The sequence below is a fragment of the Hoplias malabaricus genome, chromosome 12 (genome assembly GCF_029633855.1).
Source record: "Hoplias malabaricus isolate fHopMal1 chromosome 12, fHopMal1.hap1, whole genome shotgun sequence".
Classification (NCBI taxonomy): Eukaryota; Metazoa; Chordata; class Actinopteri; order Characiformes; family Erythrinidae; genus Hoplias; species Hoplias malabaricus.
The window spans coordinates 1,763,085-1,778,499 of NC_089811.1; the positions used below are offsets into that span (position 1 = coordinate 1,763,085).

Consider the following 15,415-nt stretch of genomic DNA (forward strand, 5'->3'; position numbering starts at 1 on the left):
ATACACACTTATACATTTATAATCCATACGCACATGAATTTGTAAATGGAAGTAGTTAAATGTATGTCATTTACACAGTTTTCACTCTCCTCACGATTAAAAACGTTAAAGTAGAGTTCACTGACTTTGAAGTCAAACAGATTTGACATATTTAAAAAAAAACAAACGCATCATCTTTTTCAAGTGAATTAAAACTCATCCTCTATTCAGTTCTATTAATATGTAACAGGGTGGTAATAACCAGGTGCATTTCGTACACTGAATAATTAAGTATTTTGACATGAAATCAGACACAGAAGCTAAACACACCCTTTTTTTCTGAAGAGGATTGAAATGTAGCGTTTCTATTCATCTCTACTCTTATGTAATAGAGAAGTAATAACCTGTGAATAATTCAGTTCATTGATTTTTGTTGTCGTTCTAAAGAAGCGCAGAAAGACTCACCCAGTGTTTTATCTCCCTCCTGCAGCGAGAAGTGTTTCACACACACTCACACACACTCACACACACTCTGCACTTTTTAAGACGCTGGGAGAGAAGTGTATATTTGTGAAAGGTGTGTGTAGTTGAACATTTATTAGGAGATCCTGGACTGGGTTTGCGTGTGTGTGTGTGTGTGTGTGTGTGTGTGTGTAGGTGTGTGTGCCCTTAGCAACTGTTCACTTCTATCATCTGATTCTGAATCAGTTTTTTGGGTGTGTGCAGCTTCCACCACAAACAAACAGCAAACAGGACACGGAATCTGAGCAGGATCCAGAGCGCTGTGTGTGAGTCTGTGTGTGTGTGTGTGTGTGTGTGTGTGTGTGTGTGTGTGTGCGTGTACACTTAATCTCATAATGAGTGAATTTCTTTAGCTTAATTCTTGACACAGATCTCCTCAGACTAGCTTTCAGTGAAATGGGATGTGTTCTGGAGCAGCTGCACATGAGCATGAGTTCCCAGCCCAGTACTGAGTAGAGGGAAACAACCTCCATCACACCCTCCTCATCCCAATGGGGCTGAGGAGCAGTGGAACTCTATTCTCTGGGGTGATACACTCTGAGTGAGTGTGTGTGTGTGTGAGGCAGTGTGTGTGATGTCCAGGATGGATGGCACCAGGTGATTGTGAGTAGGCGCCAGACCCACGACGTCCCTGACCAGAATGAAGTGTTTACAGAAGATGAATTACCTTCAGTGATTTTATCACCACCTCATTTCTCTTTTTTTTTCATGCTGCTGTATTCTTTTTAAAATCGTTAGAAAATAATAAAAATTACTATTAGAAACAAAGTGGAAAAAAAAGGAAACAGCACTAGAAAAGACCACTAAAATATACCAGTTACCTCTAGAAAAAAAACCCTAAAAGAGACAGAAGAGTAGAAAAAATAGTGGCTGTAGATTTACCATTAGAAATATATTACTAGGAAAAATAACACTAAAACACTATTAGGAAAAGGCCGCTCTGAAAACATGATCTCGAAGAAAATACAGCTATAAAAATACAACTAGGAAATTACCTCTAGAAGATAGACCCCTGGAGAATAACAAAATAAAAAAGCTATAAAACAGTCCACGAGAAAACGCTGCAAGAAGAAGAAGCACTGTGTTATTCTCCTGTTGATAACGCATTTATTTTCCTGAGAACGTTTGTCCCATCGTGTGTCGTGGAGACAATTATCAGGTCCAACGTTTTAATGAAGCATTTGTCTTTATTTAAAAAAGCAAAAGAATTGACAGCCTGTGTTTGTTCCAGAATTTAAGCAAAGTCTTTATTGTGTTTTGAAATACATTGGTGTGAGATTGGAGGAAGGTATTTAGATGGGAGGTAGGGAGGGGGGGGGGGCTTTTTTTAGGAGGGTGGGGGGGGGTTGCAGGTGTTCTGGGGGGAGGCGGGGTTTAATGCTGGATTCTGCGGATAGACTGGACCTGGTTGGTGTGGGCCTGGGTGCTGAACTCGTTGTAGTTTCTGAACTCTCCTTGGTGTCTGTCTCTCTCCAGGATGTACTGGTAACCACGGTAACCGGGGAACTGATAGGCCACCCAGCTGCAGAGAGAGAGAAATATTATCAATACATCAATGCATTAATAATCTAATTTGAATATTAGAATTTGAAGTGAGGAATGATGTAATATTCATGTGTCACAACAATACGTTTATTAAAAAATTAATTAATAACGAGGATCATCTCTGAAAACAAAGACTAGTCTTAGCTTTATTAGAGTCGTTAGTCATTGTACTATTGATTGTGTTTGTTTAATCCACACGGCGCGCCTCTATTCTGTGCTGCAGTTTACACAGGGTTTTTTTAACTCATGACAATAGTGAATCCATTATTGACGCCACATAGAACCAGTAATTAAAAGGTTCCTTTAAGAACCACAGACAACAGACTAAACCAGCTTCAGTATTCACTCGGCACCTACTGTGTGTGTGTGTGTATGTGTGTGTGTGTGTGTGTGTGTGTTTGTGTGTACCAGGAGTATATCACACTGTGGGGACTGAAACCTGTTTACACACTCAAACAGTGGGGGGTGTCTTCCTGGTGGGTCCCACAATGTGCAGAATTACATTTTAAGCTGGAGACGTTTTAAATTAGATTTGGGTTAAGGTTAGTTTCAGGGTTGAACTGTGTAAATCAATCATCTTCTCTTTGAATCTTTGATCTATTGTTTTATTCTCAGCAGGAAAATGCCTTCTTGGGCTTCTTTGTTTTCCCTGCACTTTATTTTACTGTTTAACTGTTTATATGCTGTTAAAAAAATTTTTTTTTAATAAAAGTAGCTTTGTAATGTCCCCACAATTTACACATAAAAGTGTGTGTGTGTGTGTGTGTGTGTGTGTGTCTGTTTGCATACGAGTAAAAGAGGGAGTGTGTGTGTTTGTATGGGAATGAGAAGGGGTGTGGCTTACGCTCCAGAGTTGACTTTGATTGATGGCACCTCCTTGCTGCACCAACCCATGGCCTGCAGAGACGGGTAGTCATCACACACCTCGAACTTCCGGCCCTGGAAATCCTCACACTCGTAGAGAGTCACCTTACTGTCACTGTGATTCTACACACACAGAGAGAGAGAGAGAAAGAGAGAGAGAGAGAGAGAGAGAGTGAGAGAGAGAGAGAGAGAGTGTGTGAGAGAGAGAGAGAGAGAGAGAGAGAGTCTCTTAGACACCATGCTGTTTATTATACACATATAGTGTACCTTTCTTTTGTGTGGTGTGGTCTTGTCTGTACCTGCTTTAAAGTTGTGTGTCTCTCTTGTGTGTGTTTGGCATATCAATATATTCTATGGTGTGTATTTGGTGTGTGTGTTTGTCTTGTACAGTGTGGTGACTGTGAGCATACGGCACAGGCCCACACACCCTGCATGGTGTGTATTTGCTGTGCGGTGTGTGTTTAATGTGTTGTTGTGTATTGTCTAAATGTTTGAAGACGTTGGATGAGTTACTCTTCCGTCTCTATGCGGACACAAGAGAGTGTGTAGTTTTACGGAGGGTTTATGAAGTGTGTGGTAGATTGTGTGTAGGTTTAATTAAGTGGGGGCTATGCAGGGCCTTCTCTGGAGCCTTGGGGGCATAAAGACATGGGGTGGGGGGGTATAAAAGCTGTTAAACAGATGTAAATCAGCTCCAGTGCCACTGACACAAAAATACAGCCTGGGAAGCACAAAAAGCTGTTAGAGTGATAATGGCGCCCCCTTGTGGAGAATGCTTTGACTGCTAAATATGAGTGAATAAGTTATTAGTGAGTTTATGAGTAAATTTGTGAATGGTTGAGTGAGTGAATAAATGAATGAATGATTCGTGTCCATGAGGTGCGTCTCAAATTCCAGGGCTTTTACACCTTAAGTCTCATCACCAAAGTCTTGCGATGTTGTTGTCTGTGTGAATGTGTGTGTGATGGTGTGGGACTCACAGCGCACTTGATGGGTCTGAAGGACAGTAGGTGCTCTGTCCTGTAGCTGCTGTTCCCACTCCAGGCCTGATAACAGGGATAATCTCCCTTCTCCAGAACGAACTGCTGACCCTGGAACTCAGGATACTCATAACCAACCCAGCTAAAAGAGAGACAGAGAGAGAGAGAGAGAGTGAGAGAGTATGACCATAAGTGTGTCAAAATTCCATGTTTATTTAGTTCATTACAATTTATTTCCCCAAAATAAAAACTAGCTATAAATGATCACCTGTAAAACAGATGTTTAGTTACAATGCGCTTTGTAATTATAGTTAAATAAAACATTATTGTAGCAGTAGCAGCAATAATTATAGAAATATTAATAATAAATGTGACACACCCTGCATTTAATTAAAATTAAAATTGTAGTACATTCAGAAGCATTAGGATAAAATTTTGGGGTGTGAGTGTGTGTGTGTGTGTGCGCATGCATGCATTTGTGTGTTACTCCACACAAAGCAGTGTGTGTGTGTCCTTACAAGGCTTTAGTGAAAGCTCTGCTGATCAGGACACAAATGAAAGGCAAACATCACGTGTCGTGAAGCGGCTGAATGGAGCTGCACTGTTTCTTTATCAGCTTATCTGTGTGTGTGTGTGTGTGTGTGTGTGTGTGTGTGTGTGTGTGCGTGCGCACGGGTGCATGTGTGTTTGTGGGCTGTAGTAAAGCAGCTGCTGGCCTCTGACACATACACACACTCTGCTACAGTCTCATTAGTGTCAGGTTTTTCTGATGATTACAGCCGCTCTCTGTTTTGATCTATGGGCTCCTTTATTTTATCTGCATTCATTCATTGTCTGTGACCCTTATCCAGTTCAGGGTGGCAGTGGGTCCACAGCCTACCCACAATCACTGGGTGCAAGGCAGGAACACACCCTGGAGGGGGCAACACACACTCACACACTCACACTTAAGGACACTTTTGAGTCTCCAATCCACCTACCAACATGTGTTTTTGGAGCGTGGGAGGAAACCGGAGCACCCGGAGGAAACCCACGCAGATACAGAGAGAACACACTACACTCCTCACAGACAGTCACCTGGAGGAAACCCACGCAGATACAGAGAGAACACACTACACTCCTCACAGACAGTCACCTGGAGGAAACCCACGCAGATACAGAGAGAACACACCACACTCCTCACAGACAGTCACCCGGAGGACACCCACGCAGACACGGGGAGAACACACCACACTCCTCACAGACAGTCACCCGGAGGAAACCCACGCAGACACAGGGAGAACACACCACACTCCTCACAGACAGTCACTCGGAGCGGGACTCGAACCTACAACCTCCAGGACCCTGGAGCTGTGACAGAGACACTACTTGCTGCTCCACTGTGCCGCTATCTGCATTGAGCTTCTTTAAAAATCAAGTATGTGAGTGAAGTCCTGTGAAGGTGAAGGCAAGGGACTTACGGGCCGTTCTCCACCTTGATGGAGCGGATCTTTCTGAATTCTCTGTCCAGAATGTTCTGGCACTCCATGGTAAACTCGCAGCTTTTACCCTGGAAGTACTCCTCCTCGAAGACAGTGATCCTCCACTGGCACTGTCCCCTCTGCTCCATCTGCTGCTGCGGGTTCATGGCTGCCCTCCTTCACTGAGCTTTCTGTAGCATAGAGAGAGACAGAGAGAAATAAATATCACCATGTAAACTATCTGAGACTCCATGTTCTACAGCGTTGTACATTAAAGCAACACTAAGTAAGATTTGATATTTGTGCTCCTGGGCTCCCCCTACAGCTGCAGTGAGGAATTCAGAGTAAATACAGCACTGTCCCAAAATCAAGAAGGAGTGGGGGTGGTTTCCTACCCTCCTCCAAAAGTCACATAGTGCAGTTTCTGCAGTGCTGAGCCTGGAGATGCAATGTCAGAGGTTCTGTTCTCTCTTTTACAGTTCAGTGGATCATCACAATGATTCTGAAGCTGTAATTTTAAAGTAAAAATACTACCTACTGTTGCTTTAAGAGAGAAGGGGGGAAAAGTCCTGGACAAAGCTGTTGTGTTGAGTGTGAAGGATAGATAGATAGATAGATAGATAGATAGATAGATAGAGTTTGCGTTGAGAGCGTTTCCCTGTGAACGCTGCAGTGCTGGAGGAGGCCCAGTGTTTCGGGTGGACAGCGGTGTGGATACTCACGCACTGACGTGGGACAGATCCGTTATAATGAATGCAGCGGCCCAGCCGTGGGGCGGCTGCTTTTATAGCGTATGGCCCCTGGCCGAGCTGCACACTCAGCAGCCGCTCACAGAAAAAGTGCATTAACCACCGCCTTTGTGGAGCTCGGAGCGGCCCTTTGTCCGGCTCTCAGACCCACTGACTCATCAAAAACACGGCCATAATGCCCCCGAACCACTGCCTGCTCCCATTGGACGCAGCAGAGAATAGCAGAACTGTGGGAGATTAGGCCCGGCGCTTCGGGGCGAGGTAGCAATGTCAGAATCCAGTATTTGTGCCCGACCATGCCAATCAGTCACTGAACTTTGATTAATCTTGTCCACTCCAAAACATACATAAAGTAAATTTAAAACCAAGACCTTTATTCATCCGGTTTTCGCATTCAGGCTGACTTTAAAACTAGAAAAATCTACACTGTGACTGAGTTAAACTGCCTGTAAAACATCTTGTGCTTTTCTGATGATGTCACAAAAAGATGGAGAGTTGGTGCTGGTCGTCTGCGTTGCGTGGCGTAGAGTGACGACTCTCTCTGGACGATCAGCGCTCTGCAAGGTTTACACGCCACGGTTTAGTCCCTACTCGCCTCGCTCTGAACCACGAGAGAACAGCCACTAAACAAGAACCCGCCTCCAGAACCAGGACCTGATTCACCTGGTGGAGGAGCAGAGTAGAGTTGAGTCGAGGGGAGTAGAGAGCCTTGAAGTGGAAAAGTGCCATGTGAGTATTGAACTGAATCAGATTAGTCAGGGTTCAGTGAATCTCATAGGGATTGAAGGTTAAAAATACTTGTGTCCCTGAGTCCCGATCAGAGTCATTTTAATACTTTAAGGACAGTAAAATCATCCTGAAACTATAACTAATCTTCAACGTTGTTCGATAATGGTCTACGTCGTGTTATAGTTTCTCATTTCTGCTGATTTGTGCTGAGTCATGAGCCATGATCTATGAACTGTACTCGTCTCTAAATGGTCTTCTGATTCGTGACGACACCTTCGTGCATCAGCAGGCGGAGGACAATAATATGAACCAATAATATCGAGTTTAACCTTTTCCTCACTCACAGTTACACCACGATTCACTCCCAAGTACATCATTATCCAACCTCACGTTCTTTCTAAAAGAAAACCGCTTTTGGAAATCATATCCAATCTTCACATTGGAAAAACTTGCCCTTGATCCAATATGGAGGCTTTCAAGATGGCGGCCATGTTCTGGACATGTTCTCAAACATAGGCCCCTCACCCATTACTCACCGGGGTATTCAGATGTGATTTTCCCTTTGTGTTCTGAAATAAAAGGGTGTCCTGTGACTTTTGACTCTGACCTTTGACCCTGTATTTTATATTTTGTCTAATATTTGTTGCTTTTAATGAACTGTGGAAATAACGTGGAGTGTGTTATTTTCTTTCTTTTTAATTTTACGACACAAATCACTGAATATCTTTTGTGTTTACATCCAATAATTGTGTTAACCCCTTGTTGTAAACTCATATATTCAACTTGTTGTTACAATAGGAGAACAAAACAGAATATTCTTCTTAAATAATCAGGGTGTTATTGACGCTCTCACACTGTTTTAAAACGTAGGAAAATGTTGAAATATTCCAGTGTATTCCAGAATACATTTTCTATAGTGGAATACACTTTAAAAGTAACCCTCCAAACACTGCTCACGTGTGGTCCTCACATGCGGGTTCATGAAAGGGCGGGTTCGGGAGCTGAGAGACAGGCCAGTGTCCCCTCACTGGGTGTATATTGTTTTACCATCTCTGACAACGGTCCTTTTCGGAATAGGACATCACAATCACTGGTTTGGACCCGCAGACGCTGTCTCACGTTCATGAGACGTACGGTGTCCAGTGCCTGGGCCAGGCCTCCTTCTGGACAAAGGGCTCGTTTCCAGACCTGGTTGTTTAATGTGGTCAAAGGCATGAGGAGGGATGGAAAGGAGAGGTCAGGGAAGAGAATAAGGGTTCAGAATGAAACAACAGGTACAATAATTGGTGTTTAAAATGCTTGTTTAATTGTTGCTGACTTTGTCCATCTCTTTCTGTGGCGTGCTTTTGTACCAGCGTTTAAAGTGTTTGTCTCTTTTCCACCCTGAGGCCAGAGCTGCTATTGTTGAGCTTCAGTGTCAGCAGCTCATTCTGCTGTGAACCAGGGCCACAGTGTCATAGAGGAAGTCTGAGGGAGAGTTCTTAATACAGGTTCTAATCTGGACTAATTATAAATAAATACATATATACGGCCCTTCCTTCAGCTGATAGATGAAGCCTTCAGTGTATACACTCTGTTCTAGAAAGCTCCACTCGTGGTGGGAATCGTGTCTGTGAAGGTTGGGCCAATGTGAGTGGCGCCATCTAGTGGTGTGAGCTCTATTAAACTGTGTAACAGTCCAATGATTGTAAATAAACCATTAATAACACATTCCTACAACTCATTTTTAATGTAATGCTATTCCCCCATTTTCCTGTTTTAATCAGCCTTTTAATTAAGACGCAGAAGCAACCGTGAAACAATCAAAATCTCTGTCTGACTAAAGTTTTGGACACTTACAGCAGTTTTTCCCAATGCTTTTAAGAGCATTGTTTTCATTTTTTGATTGAAATGTTTAATATATTTGAAACTAAGCAGGTTCATTTATATAAATATATTACCACAAGTAAAAATAAATGGCAGTGCCAGCTCAGTAATGAAGACGAAGGCCACGCCCACATTATCTCCCTCTGGTTATGACGTCACTCACCATCCCCCTGTCAGCTCAGAGAATGTAACAGTCTTATGTTTGGAAATTAAGTGTATTCTTAGTTCTTATAAATCTCATAAATAACACCAAATAATAACAAAATCCTGAAATGTTATGACCATTGCTGATATATTCTTTAAATGACGTTATATTGTGATCCATTGTGATTGGTGGGTCGTGTCACGTGATCTCCCACTTATTCTTGGGAGTTGCTGTCCATTCTATACTGTAGGCAGGAGAAAACCAACTGGAGATGAGGGTCATTGAAAGGAAGTGTGTCTCTTTTCCCCCTCCACCTCTGAGACAGACTTAACACTGGCTGCTTGCTCCAGAAGGCAGTGACTGTGTCTGCTGCTAGCGAGCAAAGAGAGGAGGAAAGAGTAGGACCCCAGCTAAAGATGAAAATTTTGCCTCTGTCCACAGGCGCTCTAGAGGTGGATACGGAAATTGTTTAGATCAATATGTATTTTCCTTGGTGTAAATCTGCTGATAGAGGAGTCCCTGTGTGTGCATGTTCACACTGCGCAGAGTGAAACAAATCAGAGCAGAAAGAGAACTGTGTGTCTATCACTGTGAAAATGTTGCACTACGCTCTCTGTCCTGCTGGGGGCGCTGTGTTTGTATCCGAGTGCGTGTGAGAGCTTATTCGGTGGAGTGTGGGGTGTTCAGAGCTGCCCCCTGCTGTGTTTCATCAGAAAAGCCATTAACAAAGTCAAACACCAGTGATCACTTTCTTAACAGAGAACAGAAGAGGACACAAGTGTATATTTTATTTATTGCAAACTTATAAGAGAATGTTAATTTGCATTAAACATGTTGTAAACTGCTGTGTGTCCGATAACCTTTGACTGTGGCAGTGTAACAGGGGGAGGAGAGTTTGGCTAAAAGCTCTGGTTAAACACAGTGTTCATTGCATTAACTCCTCCCCCTCCTCCTTCTCGTCTTTTATTAAATCCAGTAACCTCCAGGTTTAGCCAGACACCAGTTAAGTGTTTATTTACTGTGTGTGTGTGTGTGTGTGTGTGTGTGTGTGTGTGTGTTCTGTTTGCCTAAAGGCAGGTGTGTGTGTGGAGGCCCAGCTGTGTTTTGTGTGTCTGATATGATCTGATCTGATCTCCAGACTCATTTTCCTGTGAAATTGCAGCTCATTTCCATCCGCCATTAAACCGCCACCTTCAGTCCACTCCTCTTCAGTGCAGCAGTGTGTATGGATGTGTATATGTGTGTGTGTGTGTGTGTGAGAGAGAGAGAGAGAGAGGGGGGGGGGGAGGGAGGAACGGGAGGCAAAGAAGACACAGTCAGAGAGAGAGAGAAACAGTAAAATGAAAATAAGTCTTGAGAGCAGGTGTCCAGACTTTTGCCTGACACTGTATTTGAGCAGTACGTGACCTCTGACCTCTGTGGGCTGGAGCTCCTCCACGCAGCCTCAGTAACAGTGGGCTGTGCTCTGTGTTTCTGGCTGTATTTCACTTGCAAATGTGTGATTTGCATCAGAGGAGGAAGAGTAACACCCTGCTGCAGACAGCGCTTCATCTCTGTCCCTAATACAGCCACGGTTCGACAGCCCAGACACGTAACCACACACACGTAACCACACACAGTCACTGGATTACCGTAAAACTCAGAATAAAACTCAGAGGGGCTTTACAATTGCTTCATAGCGGTACATATACACACTGTATACACTGTCTATGTAAATAACAGTAAATACATCAACACTATTAGCGTTAACAGTGAGAGTGTTAAATTATTACACTAACGGTGTCAATGTAACACTAACACTGGTGAATTGGCTGTGTACTGACAATAACAGTGGTGATATACACAGATGCCTAATACTGTCTAAAACTCCTTATTCCCCCACAGCAGCTCTGTCCCGTCAAGACCTGGACTCCACAAGCTGTCCTTTAGTAAGTAGAAATAATTTAAAAATCATTTACAAAGCACATAAAACAAGTCACTGTGACCAAAGTGCTGTAAATGAAACCAATTAGAACCAATCCCATTGGAGCCCTTGAGTGGAGGAGGGTTATGACGCCGGCGAGACGCAGCACAGTGACCAAGACACCCACAAATGTCAGTATTTTTCCTTTGATCTCTACGATTGTTTAATATAGTTTCAGTGCATTATGTCCCTTTTCTTCATAACAAGCAGAACACCGCACTAATATAACCCTCATGTGTCTATAGTTAGTTTGTAAATGTCCAGTTCCACCTTAAATGGTGAATAAACTTTATTAATCACCTGAGGCTACTGCAGCATTTAATGTGGAACCGGACGTTTCCAGAAGAAAAGAAACATCTGTTGAATTACACAGTGATTTTATTTATAACGTTCTTCACTCACGTCTCTGTGGTTTTGTTCTTGTGGCGGATCCGTGTTTAATATGTTGTGTGTGAGTGTGTTTCTGTTCACAGTGCTGTGTGTGGTCAGGTGTGAGGGGTGTGTGGTCTGACATTAACCTGGTCACTGTGAATCCTCAGCGCTCTTTAAATGACCTGCTCATGTTTTCCTTGGGTCTCCGTGGAAACTAATCCTCCTCAGGACAGACCTGCAGCGGTTCAGACAGGTGGCAGCTGCTGCGTGAATGTCCTTTATACGCGTGTGTGTGTGTGTGTGTGATCACATCTGCCAGGTACACAGAGCCTTCTCTGTCTAATCTAAAGCCAGAGGCCAAAAAAACCCAGTATCTCCATCATTTCTATGTCACAGCAGCAAGGCTTTTAAAGGCAGGGTTCAGAGAAAGCCTTTATTTTAATCTCATCACAACTTTGCCTTTATATCTTTGTCTGTAATTGTATAATTGTTAATGGTTTTGTAATGTAACATATTGCTTTTTTTGTATAATTTTTAATATCTTTCAAACTAGATTTTAAATTATTTATGTCTTTGTTGTAATTATTTTTTTATATTTAAATAAGCTATAAAATAATATATAATTTTTTCTGAAGGTTATTTATCAGGAGGTCATTTCTGATAGTAACTATTTCTACTCTTTTGTGAAGGCTTTACAACTGATATTAGAACATTGCTGCGTGGATTTGTTGGCAGATCAGAAGTCAGTTGCTGGTGTTGGATGATAGGTTCTGGATCACAGTCATCACTGCTCCACAGCCCAGAGTCCACTGTCTTTATAACCCCTTTAACCAACTGTTGGCATTGGGCGTAATTACCTTAAGCTCATATACAGATGCTCCATAGCATTTATACATTTCTGTGGAGATTATACACACGTGGTGTCCGCCACTGAAGTAGTTTTTTTGTTCACAGTGGGTTCAGTGGCAGCAAATGTTTGGACAGAGTGTTTATTATCGTAGCTAAAAACAGTGATCATGAGATCTGAACTGTGTCCAGGTTTATAAACAATGTCATACAGTGTGAGAACCCACATATTTACATCTATTATAGATTACTGACAGTACCTGGTGAAGGCCTACTGTTTTTGTTAGCAACATTAGCCTTGTGACTCAAGGTGTTAGCAACATTAGCTTTGTGGCACATCTTGTTAACTACATTAGCCTTTGTGACTCCCCTTATAGCTTGTCTTCACTTGTTTAGCCTTTTAAAACTGTGTATAAGAATGTATTACGCCAGGGTGCGTGTGTTTGCTGAGTTTAGGATCACACTGGTGTGTATCTGGAGAGTGTATAAATAATCAAATCATTACAATTGGAAACGGTTATTAATCCCAATATACAGGTCCTTTCTGAATATATTGGGACCTTTTACTTCGGCCCCTCAAGCCACATTTAACAAAATGTAATATGAATTTCCACTCTTCAAAACACTATAAAGACTACGTTCACCATTTCCAATCAAAACAGCCATTGCGTACAAGTCATTTATTTGCTAAGTGCTACAGAAAAAGTGGGATTCTTAGCAACTGGGAGACCTGGTCTCTATCACTAAAACAGTACTGAAAAACCCTTTGTCTTTGTAACATTGTTATTTTGTAAAGTTCCATTAAATATAATTACTTTTTAAATTTCCTGGCACTGAAAAAATGCACAGTGGGTAAATAAATAAAACTGTAAGTCATAGAGTCCGGCTGTTTAAACAGGGCTGATATGAGTGTGCAGTACAGCCGTGTGAGGACGCTGACGGTTAGAAGCGTTTAGCATCAGAGCTTGGGTCAATATTTACAGAGGGGCAGGCCAAGGCTTTTAATAATGCTCATATTCAACACACTCTTTCTCAACAATAGACAATGGAAAAAACCATAACTTCTTAAAAATATAGGGACATCACTGTCATCGTCATCACTTTTATTAGTGTAACACCTTTCTCACAGTCAAAGTCACTTTACATTTACACATACATATACACACACACACACACACACACACACACACATTGAACTGAGGTACAGTGAAAACAGCCGTTTTCAGCAGAGGTTTAAATGCGGAAAGCGAGGAGGCGTCCCAAACTGACGCTGGTATTGGGTTTCAGTTCAGGAGCTACAGCGCTAAAGATCAGTCATCCACAGCAGCCCATTTAAACCCAGGCACCTGCCAAAGGCTGGACAGAACATAGCTGAGGAGGCGAGGTATAAATGACAGAGCTCCAGCAGCAGTGGTGTGTAGTTTAGTCAACTGTAGTGTAATATAACGTGCCTAGCTGCACACCCCAGGCCCCACCAAGTGTAACTGGTCTGTAAGGTTTTTTTCACTATTTGAATTACCACAGAATCTCATCTGTAACTCGAGTTGTTTTGTTTTGTAGTACTTTCAGTCTGTGTTTACTTTCGTGCAGTTAGCCATTTTAAGTGATCGGAAACAACAAAACTAATCAATGTTACCCACTTATGAAGCAAGGAAATAGCAATATCCTCATCTCAGTTCAGGATTCGGATGTCTCTTTCCTGTCTTATAACCTCCAGATGCTTTCTATCTGCTGTGAGCAGAAAAAGCCTAGCATGACTGGGCAGGGGCACTTTTTTTTTTAACCATTTACTGACACAACACATTGACCTGCAGCCTTCCCAATGCCAAATGACGCCACTGTGTGTTACGACTTGAACTGTGCCGACTCCTCAGCTTATCCTTACCATGGCCTTCAGGGAGAACGACAAGAACAAGAGCTCAACAGAGGCATTTGGGTCCTGATCACTGAAGAACAACGTAAAAGGTGCTAAAACGTATGCAGAGCAACAAGTGGATCAGTGGGGAGAATAGACAGTGAGTGCAGAAACAATGAGGTGGTTTTAATGATATGGCTGATCAGTATAAATAAAGAAATATAAATGGATCTGTAAAGAGAAGTAAGTGCTGGTAAATCTACACAGTCGTACACAGCCGAGACTCTAACGTTAGCTTCAGGATGTCAGTTGGAGTTTTGCATATCTCACACACACACACACACACACACACACACACACACACACACACACACACACCCGACTGGTTTGATCTGTTTCTGTTTATCTTTCTTCCTTTCCTTTCTTTCTGTCTATTCTTCCTTTAGCCTCAAAAGGCACTAGATGGAGCTCCATCATCTCAGAAAACACAGCTCCACTGCTTCCACCGTGTGTGTGTGTGTGTGTGTCCTCAGTTTAGGGACACACCATTGTGTACCTAAAGAGTGTCAGAGCTCTGTCAGAAGTCTTTGGAGCACACTGCTGCGTACCTGAAGCACACCTGTACTTGCGTAACGCGAGCCGAACGAACAAACCTCCAGGTGCAGGTGTTGTGCGTGGGGCTCAACGTGAAGCAAATACAGCCAGAGGAGGAAAAGATAAATCAACACGACATCCTTTAAATTTCCAGTTACTGACCTGAGGACACAAGCAAAACAGGTGTGTTTTTAATATATATTCACACATACGTACAAGTTACATACAACTACATTCTAAATAAAGCACAGGATCGGTCTAATACAGACCCTCTACGTCTGCTCTGACAGAGGGATGAAGAAAAAGAGAAGTAGTGAAGTCAGCTGTCAGAATGAGGGCTGAAGATGGAAAGCAGAATAAGGGATGGAGGGAGGAGAGGAATAAACTCACCTGGAGAGAATAAAGTATGAAAATGGAGAGAAGAGTGAGGGAAGAGGAGTAAATTCCCCTGAAGAGAGTGAGGGATTAAGGAGAGATAACTCACCTGAGGAGAGACAGGGATGAGGGGAGGGAAACTCACCTGGAGAGAGTGAGGGATGAGTCCCACTGAGATCTGAAGACTCTTCAGGCTAGTAGGAGGGGCTTTATATGGACACACCTTCACAGCCCTTAAAGAGACAAAACACACACACACACACCTGGGGCACGTACTACCATATAGAGTCAAAGAGAAAGGGGCGGAGCTGAGAACACCAAGGTGTGGATATAAAATGTAATATAAATTTAATAAAATGTTAAAGGTGTTACAGGTCAGGCTCATGCCCATATTAGGAATTCAGGATGTGAGCCGAGGTATATGAGGTAGCATAGAGATAGCAGAGATAGATAAAGAGAGAGAGAGAGAGAATAATCTGACAACAACACCTTTTGCACATTTCAACAGATGGAAATACAAACACCAAGTGGGCGTGGTCAGATCCGCACAGTGGGCGTGGTTTGTCCTGAT

The 15,415-nt window shown here is 42.7% G+C and overlaps 1 protein-coding gene across 2 annotated transcripts; it reads right to left on the reverse strand.

Moving 5' to 3' along the window:
* Positions 1-1,875: 1,875 nt before the first annotated feature.
* On the reverse strand, positions 1,876-9,768 carry cryba2b (crystallin, beta A2b). Of its 2 annotated transcripts, XM_066641014.1 has the most exons (5): positions 9,760-9,768; positions 5,351-5,505; positions 3,891-4,032; positions 2,891-3,033; positions 1,876-2,023 (listed from the first exon to the last, which is right to left on the reverse strand). In XM_066641014.1, the coding sequence occupies exons 1-5, from the start codon at positions 9,766-9,768 to the stop codon at positions 1,876-1,878; spliced, it is 597 nt and encodes a 198-aa protein (XP_066497111.1). The 2 variants fall into 2 exon arrangements, with proteins under 2 accessions (XP_066497111.1, XP_066497110.1); XM_066641013.1 differs by lacking the exon at positions 9,760-9,768 and having other exon boundaries at positions 5,351-5,517.
* Positions 9,769-15,415: the final 5,647 nt, after the last annotated feature.